Raw genomic sequence first — 9,385 nt, forward strand, 5'->3', positions numbered from 1 at the left:
AATGCCGACAGGAAAGCTAGCCAGGAGGGTGAAGTGGAGGCCAATGTAGGGATGCAGGGGGTGCTTGCTGACTCAGAGGGACACTACTGTGTCCGGATGGCCCCTTGCCCCTCCCTGGGACCTGTGTGGATCTCTCTACAAAGGGATGGATCACTCCTGGAGCCAGCACCGTCTTGTGCTGCCGCCTGGGGCCATGATCCCCCAACCCCAGGGGCTTAGTTAGCAAAGCTGTAGTGGGTCAAACTGAGGTCACTTTGGGAGGGCCGGTCAGGCAGGGTGCCCAGCATTCAGGGGCTCTGCCAAGTGCTTGGTCAGCAGCAGTCAGGGTGGGAGGGACCTGTAGGCTAGGACAGGGTGGGGCTCCATGGCTGAGGCCACCTCCAGGGCAGGGAGTAGGGGGCTGCCAAGGTGAGCTTGCCTGACTCTGGAGCTGGAGCCCAGATAGTGCAGACACACTTGGAGCGGGGGACTCTGTGCTGGTTCCCTGTCATCATTCCCTGGACCCACATTGCCCTCAGGGTCCCATCTCCCCAGGCCACAGAGTGGTTCCCTTCTGTCTAGGCCTGGCTAAAGTCTCCCCAGAGCAGGCAGGCAAAGGCAGAGGTATGGGGGTGAGGTAGTTATAGCAGGGAAAGCCAGGCCAGAGAAGGGAGGGCCAAGTGTTGGCCGGACTCCATGCACAGCCCCTTCAGCAGCCCTGGTCTCAGACCTCCAGCCATCTGACCTACCCGCCTGGCCTGCCAGGAAGACTTCCTGCCTCCAGTTCCCACTGGGTACTGAGCACAGTGTGTTGGGGGGGGAGTGTGCAGGGAGGTTGTCTAGTGAGGCGGGAGTGTTTCCGCTGCCTGTGCCTTTTTCCATTTATCTATGCAGAGTGCACTTCTTGTTAGAATGATGGGGAAGACAGTGGCAAGTCCCCTAGTCCCCAGCAGTCACTCCTCAGGACCGTGGGGCTTGTCCCAGGGACCCTTCCATGGGCAGCTGGGGCAGGTGGCTGTAGGGATATCCCAGCCCCTAACCCTAGGACTCTCCTGCCCCAGTTTCCCTGGCTCTGTAATGGAGGGGGGAGAGGAGCTAGGCTGAGGGGCCCCTGTCTCACTCCCCCCTCCCTCAGAGGCTTATTGGCCACAGGCTCCCAGGGGCTGCACCACCATGGCCCCTCAAAGGGGCTTTGTACCACCACAAAGAGGCTCTGTCCCTCCTTAAGAATCCTGGGTGTTGCCATGGTGACAGAGGGAGAGAAGGGGGTTCACCTTGTGTGGGGAGGAAAGGGCATTCCAGGCAGAGGGCACTGGTGCACACAGGCCAGTGGCCAGTGTGGGTGCTGGCTATACTGCCCAGCTGTGACCCTCAGCTTGACTAGACAGCTGCCCTTTCTATGCCTTGGTGGGGCCATCAGGGCATCACACAGATCCCTTGGCCCCTCGATTGGGGCTGGGCTCCCAGGCCCTAGTTGCTGTTGGATCTGTCTGGGTTTGATCCCAGCCTGGCTGTGAGCCTCAGGCCCTTTGGGAATGCCTTGGTCCCTGTGCCCAGGGACCGGTCCCTTGGCCTCTTTGCTGGGGAAATCTGATTTCTAGAGCAGTGAGGTTCTGAGTCTGGGCCCTCATAACTGTCCCCACATGTTGCTCTGCTCTTCCTAACATGGATGAGGGGTGGTGAGTGGGACTCTGCCGGAAGGTTTGGGGGAGCCACACAGGTCACCTTGCAGTCTGGGTGCCCATTGGGGTAGGTGGTGGAGGCAGCAGGTCAGCCAATTCTATACAGTGGGGCACCTTGGGGCTCAACCCCTCTCTTAAAGGCCAGGCTTCCCGTTCATGGTTGGGGCTGGAGTGGGTGGGTTGCCAGTGCAGGTGAACAGAGAATTGTAACTGCCAGCCTCTAGCCCTCCCTGCCTGGAGCCCCATGGCTCCTCAACCCTGCGGCGTTGGGTCCTTGGGGGGCCCCTGAGTTGGCTGTTGCAGGGACCTCAGAGAAGGTAGGTCCTCGCTGCTCAAACCCACACTCAGAGCCTGTAGAGGATAGCCCTCAGGCTGCAGCTGCAGTTGCAATCTGCGTCAAATGCAGAAGAGGCAGTGAGGGTGCTGCCCTGAATCCCATCCAGAAGCCTGGGGAACTGCTGTCCATCTCCATCCCATGAGCCCTCACAGATGAATCCCAGGGAACCAAGGAGACTTGAGAGATGCCACAGATGGCACAGGAAGCACAGTCTATGACCTGCCCCCGTGGGAATCTCAGGCTGAAACCCTTTAAGGAGTTCCTGTGGTGGCTCCCTGTGGCTTGGGCTTCCCATGGAGGAGGGGCAGCAGCTGGGATGCTCACCTGCCCTGGCCTGCCACTGTCACATGGACCTGCAGTCCCTTGGCCACTCCCCAGCCCCAGCCCTGGCCCCTCCCCAGCCCCAGCCCCAGGCTCTCAGCTCCTTAGACCTCAATTTCCCGGGCACCCAGAAGTGTCCTTGCCTTAACCTGACCCTGAGCTTGCTGTGTCAGTCCTGCCCAGATCCCCAGGTCCTCCTGGACCACTTGCCCAGGGCCCCGCCCCCCCCTTTCCTTGGCTGATGAGTGCTTGACCTAGGGCACCCCATTAACACAAGGCAAGAAACTCTTGGGAAGAATATCCTCTGTTCTCCCTGCACATGGGAGTCATCTTCCATGTGATCATGGGATGTGTGCTGCTGGGGGTCCATGTGGACAGCCTGGAGGCAGGAGGAGGTCACTAAGGAACCATCTCTGTCTGCCCTCCATCCTCACCATGGTGTCTGGTACAGTGTGGCAGAGGCGCTTCCTCTGCTGAGGTAATCTGATTTCCAGGATGAATGCAATTATGGCTCTCCCCGCTCCCTGAAAATCCTGCTGCTTCATTTGGATGGGTGGTGACACCGCCCAGGCCCCTCAGCCTCCTCGCTCACTTGGCAGCCAGCTGGGTTGGGTATCTACTTTTGCCATCTCGTTCTTACATTCTTATTATAGCAGGAGAGTAGCCTGAGGGCCAGGAGCCACTGCAACCTAAGAAGCATTCCTATCAGTCTTTTCTGTGCTCTTGCACATGCTCGTGATTGTTTCTAAGCTTATTGCTTTGCATCTTGTCTCTCTGGCCACATCCCTTCTTCATGATCTTTACTCACTTTGAGTTGGGGTTTTGGTTTTTCCTATTGATTTATAAGAGCATCTTATAGACAAAGGATATCACTTTACTGCTGGATGTTGCGAAGACCTGATTGCAATGTGTTGGTTGTCTTTTGGTTGTCTTTATGTCTTTTTCTCCTACTTTCTATTGTGAAAAATTAGAAACACACAGAAGTAGAGAGACTAGTGTGACACAGTCCCATGTGCCCCTCATGAGCTTCTGCTGTGATGAAGTCACGGTCTAGAAGTAAAGTCTTTTATCTGAAACGCTCACATGTACTGCTCTAAATGGTGTCAGTTAAAAAAAAGAAAAAAAAAACAACAACTATAACCACAGTACATGGCACTTTTTTTTTTTGATGTTTCATTCTCACAAATTCGAGCAGGATTATCTTTCCTTGGCGATTTCCGCTGGTGCTTTAAGATTGAGACCAGCCTCCTTCCACCCTTTGCACCGACTACTAGTGATCCTGTGGTCCTGTCTGGCACAGACAGACGGATAAGGACTCCACCCTTTGTGAACCCCATGCCTCAGGCCCCCCGTTCCTTCCCTGTCCCCAGCCTTGGTACAATGCGAGTCCTTATGGCCTGACCAGAAGCTATCCCTGTGGCTGTGGGCAGCATCTGACCACAGTAGGGGTAACAGGGTAAAGATGGGTCCCCACGAGGCCTGGCCAGAGGTGCAGGGAGCAAATCTCCATGCTGGCAAGCGCCAAGGTGGGGACACAATGTCCTTCTGAGCAAAATGGGCTTTGGCATTACCAGACCACGATTCTGCTCTTCTTCTCCTGCTGGCACCACTTCCTCCCCACCCAGATGGGTAAGAGGGCAGGAGTGTGGAAGGAAGTTCGACCGAAGACAGTCCCCTCTCTCCCCTCATGGGAGACAGTGGCAGCGGGAGTGTGCTGACAGATGGCCAGTAAGGGATCAGGACTGGAGCTCAGGCCTCTTGCCTGCCTCCCCCTGCCAGCCTGACCCTTAGGAAATTCCTCTAATTCCTAAACCCAGATTGGACTTGGGCCTCATAATTTGGTTTTCCGGAACAGGATTTGGCTGGACTCCCTGTGAAGAGGAATGTCTGGGTCAGCAGAAAGACATCAAGTGTGCGCTTAGGTTTTGGGGGAAGGATCAGCGTCTTCCCCTAGTTCCTCTGATGGTGGCTTCACTTTTCTGAGGGAGAGTATTGGCCACAGCTGTGCCCCAGAGGACTCAGGGACAGGGCTCCCTCCTCCAAGCGGTGTTTCAGAGTCTCATTCTTGCCCACCTTCCCACCCATTCAGGCACCCAACTGTCCATTCACTCATTCCTCCAGCCATCCTTTTATCCACTCACATACGGCCTATATTCCCACCTATCCACACACCCACCCACCCATCTACCCTCATCCTCTCACACAGCTACTCATCCTGCAGTCCACACATCTATTCACTCGTTCATTCATTTCCCCTTGCATCTATCCTTCTGTCCTTCCATCCCTCCACCCACCCACCAATCCATTTACCTGAGGTCATTGCTGGGGTGCCCAGGCCTGGACAGGCTTTCCCCAGGTTGACCACCTCCACTCCTGGCCTGAGATAGGCAAAACTGTCTTTGGACTGCATGTTTGTTCCTGTCTTCTTGCTAAATCACCTCCGTGGGCTGGTGGTTGTGTGTGGTAAGAAGCAGCCTCCACCAAGAACTTGTGAAGCTGATGGCTGGGGTCCTGGTGGGAGTTGTGAGGGGTCTGCTCTGCAGGCAGTTTAAAACCCTTCCAAGGTAAACGAAGGCTGTAATGGCATCAGCCAAGGAGGAGAGTGAGGGTCAGCTGATGTCCCACAGTGTGGCAATTCCCTGCCTGCCCCACACCCTCCCAGGTCTCAGCAGAAGTGAGTCTGGTGCCCAACTCTACCAAGATCAGGGCCCCACCCCAAGTCCTGGCTGGGAAAGATGTCTTTGAAATCCCATGGTCGATCTTAAAAGTCATGCACATTTTGCCTTTCATGTCATCACATATGTATTGTTTTAATTTAAAAAATAGTGTTTTGAGTTACCATCAGAAAAGTTGCAATCTGGGGTGCTAGTCTGGGTCACCTGAGCCCACATGTGCTCCTGTGCACCTGGGACCTGGGGAAACTCCCAAGTCGGGGAAGTGGGCCCGGATCTTCCCTGCTTCTTGGATGCCCTTGGCCAGCATTCTGCCTCCTGTGCATCCCAGGGATGCCCTTGAGGCCACCAAGGTGTCAAGGCTGCAGCCTGCATGGTTTGGTGCCCTGACCCATGAGCAGACAGAGGGGTGCACCCTCCAGCTGGAGCAGAAGGCATGGGCCTAGCACCCAGGGGCTCTGCTCCCTTTTGAGCACCTTTGGGGTACTCTACCCTCAAACTGGCTGGTGTTAGGGGGTATCGCCTGAGGGACACAGTTCATTTAGCTCCAGCTGAGAGAACTGGGCAATGGAAAGGTCACTGTGGGGTTTGGCCACCACCTCACTATAGCCTCAGAATTCTGGGCCCCTGGCCAGCTCCCAGCCAGAGTGAGCGGCCCCCTTCAGGGGGCTCCTTGGACCCTAGAGCTGGGGCATGCTGGAGGGCCCAGGGAAGCTGAAAGTTAAGGCTGTCCCCTTACCTGCTGTCCCCAGAGTCTGCAGTGCAGGCCTGGTCCTGCTGGGTTGAAGGAGAGGAAGCCTGAGGTCAGTCAGGAATCCACATCTCTGCACAAGGAAGAAGGAAAGTTACATCCTGGCTATGAGGGCAACAGCTTCCCTGTGAGTCTTGATTGTCACCTCCCAGGGCATACCTTCCTCTCACATGTGCAGCCCTGGTCTCAACTGTGCTGTCCAGGGCCATGAGACTACCCTGCTACAATCAAGGCTCACTGAGGGCTGATCTGCTCTACCGCCCACCCTGCCATGTGCTGCCCTCCAGGGAGGAAGGCTCCACCATGCCCACCTAGGGCAGCCAGGTTTAGTCCATCTGTACACAAGGCCTGGTGGCCGCCATGTGTAGGTGTGTCTGGAATCCGTGTACAGACAGCAGTGGCTGTGCACAAGGGCCTGCATGCTCATGGCCATGTACATGCCATGCTATTTGTACCTTATTACCTGCTGATCAGAGGACTTGGTCTGCATCTCACCCACTGATCCCTACCCCCAGTAATGGCCATGGCCTCTCCCAGTAGTTTAGTTCATTCTTCCAGGCATGCTGATCTCACTGCCCCTCTTCTAGGTTATGCTGGCAGTTTTATTTTGTGACAGGAGCTGGGGAAATGAGCAGTTTCTGGGACCTATGCTGGCCTCTTATGCTCTTTGGGCCTCGGTTTCACCAGTTGTCACAGTGTACTCGACTCTGCAGTGTCCTTTTCCCTCAACATGCCCCTCGACAGTGTCCCTGGCTCAGCCAGCACTAGTGTGGTCAAGTCCAGCACTGACCCTTCCTCCTTGGGTCTCTGTCCTTGCTGATGGCTCTGCCCCACAGAGCTGGCCCTTCAAGGGTATTACCCACTGTGCTGTGTCTCTAAGTTTAGGCCCTCAGTCGGTGCAGGGGTGAGGGGGCCAGCAAAGGCAGCCTCAGTAGTGTGATGTGGGTCAGGCCAGAAGGAGACCCTGAGCAGCACTGGGCACTGTGCAATACACTGAGACCCATGCAGCTGGGCCTGAGCTCCACATACTCCTCCTGCTTCTTGCCTAGGAGCCAGGGAGCAAGTGGTAAGGAAAAATGCTGGCTCGTCATTGCAGCTGCCAAGCCCCAACTGCCTCCACCCGCTACCCTGGAGCCTTCAGGAACAGTGCTGGACTGGGGCCCAGGCAGGCCTGACCCTCCCGGCACACCGGGCCTGGGGAGCCTGGGCCCCTGCCCTCAACCTGCCTCTGGATCGGGTGACATGGGCCACTTCCAGGCACAGAATTGCAACCAGGCTGTACTCAGTTTTCACTCTGCCATGTGGATAGACACCACCCCCGTTCCAGCTAGTGTGGCTGTGAGTGGAGGCCAGACCTCGTCTATAGACCCACGTCACCCCTGTGTCTGCCTAGGTATCTCAGGTACCCGGCTGCTATGGACCAGCATCTTATTCCCTGCCCACTGGCCACACCAGCTGTGTGGCTATGGATGGGTCCCCCACTCTCCCTGGGCCCCAGTGTCCACCTCAGTGAGACTATTTTGGTTCCTGTTATGGACTGAGGCACAGGGCAGGGGAGAGGTGGGGTGGAGCTGTCCTAGGAGCTGGGGAGGGCCAAGGAGGAGGTCTCCTATGTGGGGGTCCATCCTGCAGGCATCCTACTGGGTTGGCCCCATGAGATTGGAGTGAACTGGTATGTACTGTGGGCAGCAGAGGGTCTGGAAGGTCTGAGTGCTGGTCATACCAGCTCTTCTGCCCCTTCCCTTCCCAGGGGGCTCTGGGACCCACCTCCCACCCCCCTGCCATGGTCTGTGGTTCTGCTGGGCCTGCCAAGAAGCAGGGGAGCCAGGTCAGAGACCCACGCCCCTCAGGGAGGGAGCCAGCTGCTTCTGGCCAGCCTCAGATTAATGGCTTTTAATTTAGAATGCAATCAATGCAGCTTTTCTCCAGAGAGCTGAATGCTCCAGTCTAAGAGTGAATCGTATGATTTGTGAGTGGGCAGGCAGGGGACCCATGATGGCCTCTCCAAGCCTCTGCCCTGGCCCTACCCTGACTTTGCTCTGCTTTGCCTGCAGCCAGCAGGCGTCCTAGTCATGGAGGACTGCGACATGCACTCAGCTGCCAGCATCCTGGCCTCAGTGAAGGAACAGGAGGCCCGCTTCGAGCGACTGACACGGGCACTGGAGCAGGAGCGGCGCCATGTTGCCCTACAGCTGGAGCGTGCCCAGCAGCCTGGTGTGGGCAGTGGTGGTGTGGGCAGTGGGCAGCCCCTGCCGATGGCCTGGCAACAGCTGGTCTTGCAGGTAATAGCCCAGTGACTCAGGAGGGATAAAACTGCCAAGTGGGAAAACAATTAAGGGGCCCTAGTGGGCCACAAGCCTGCATGCATTGGTTTATTGCAAGACCTCCTAGGGCCTCTGGGGAGGAGGAAAGTGGGATCTCAAAGGGACCAGAAGTCCCAATTGGGTGTGCAAGCCACCATATGACGAACGGGCAGGACATAACTTGACCCTCAAAACATCACTCTCTACTCAAGCCACCAGGGCACAGGCAGGGTCTGTTCTGGGCAGCTTAGTGATCAGCATGGTGACAGAGGGTTTGCCAGCCCTGGAATCTCCCTGCCATGTTGTTCTTCATAGCACACATTAATGGGAAGGCTCAAGCAAGGCCCCAGGCTCTGTCTACAGCTCAGAGGGTAACCTGGGAGCTCAGTTTCCCCACTGGCTATTGCCCTTACACTGGTCTCAGGCCACTGCTCAGCCCCAGAAGGTGTGGAGCCCTGCCTGCTCTATGGCCAGGCCTTGAGAATTCTAACATTGGGGTGCATGCTTCAGAGTCAGACCACCTGGCCTCTTCCCACCATCCACTGTGTCCCAGTGCCTAACCTGTGGACAAGGGACAAAAGCACCTGACTTGGGGCAGTAAGGGCAGGACGAGGAAATGCGGGAAGCCTAGAGTTTGGTGAGATTATTTTGGTTCCTGTTATGGACTGAGGCACAGGGCAGGGGAGAGGTGGGGTGGAGCTGTCCTAGGAGCTGGGGAGGGCCAGGGAGGAGGTCTCCTATGTGGGGGTCCATCCTGCAGGCATCCCACTGTGGTCCTTCCTCACCAACAACTCAGATGCCTGGGAGCAGAGGCCTGCTGAATCTCCTAGACTCCTCACAATGATCCAAGAGGGCCCCCCTCCCAGTGAGTTCCTCAGATTTCTGGATCCGCTCCCTAGGCAGAACATCAGCGTTGCTCTTCTAAACTGGGCAGCCAGAGCCCTTCTGCTTTGTCCACCAGGACATGCACACCCTTCCTTTTCTGGTCCTGCTGAGCCCTCCAAAGGTGAGGCCTGTACCTCCAAACTTGAGGGGGAACAGAACAGCTTGGCTGGGCCACATGGAGACAGTGGCAGTCAGTGACCCTGAGGCTACCCCTCAGGCACCAGGCACTCTTATCTAGCCCTCCCAGGCCAGAAGAGGCTCGGGGCTCTAGCCCAGAGGGCACTAGCAAGGGTCAATGCCCCCGAAGGAAGAAGTTTGCATGGCCTGGAGCTGTCTTGGCCTCCTGGGGGCTGTGGAGGGAAAACCTCAGGCCACCACCCCTCTCCACTCAAGGCCTTCCCAGCCTGTCTTCAGTTTTCTGTCTCTTGGGAGGAGATGGTTTTCTCAGGCTGAGA

General features: G+C 56.7%; 1 protein-coding gene across 9 annotated transcripts in view; it reads left to right on the plus strand.

Annotated features, from left to right (window-relative positions):
- ARVCF (ARVCF, delta catenin family member) overlaps positions 1-9,385 on the plus strand; it is a 52,539-nt gene that overhangs the window by 23,299 nt on the left and 19,855 nt on the right. For all 9 annotated transcript variants that reach the window (XM_015592043.2, XM_015592044.2, XM_015592045.2 and 6 more), the window contains one exon: positions 7,797-8,024. In XM_015592043.2, the coding sequence (XP_015447529.1) occupies positions 7,797-8,024 (228 nt within the window). Of the gene's footprint in view, positions 1-7,796; positions 8,025-9,385 lie in introns of those variants that run through there.

This window comes from Pteropus alecto, unplaced genomic scaffold (genome assembly GCF_000325575.1).
Source record: "Pteropus alecto unplaced genomic scaffold, ASM32557v1 scaffold135, whole genome shotgun sequence".
Taxonomy (NCBI): Eukaryota; Metazoa; Chordata; class Mammalia; order Chiroptera; family Pteropodidae; genus Pteropus; species Pteropus alecto.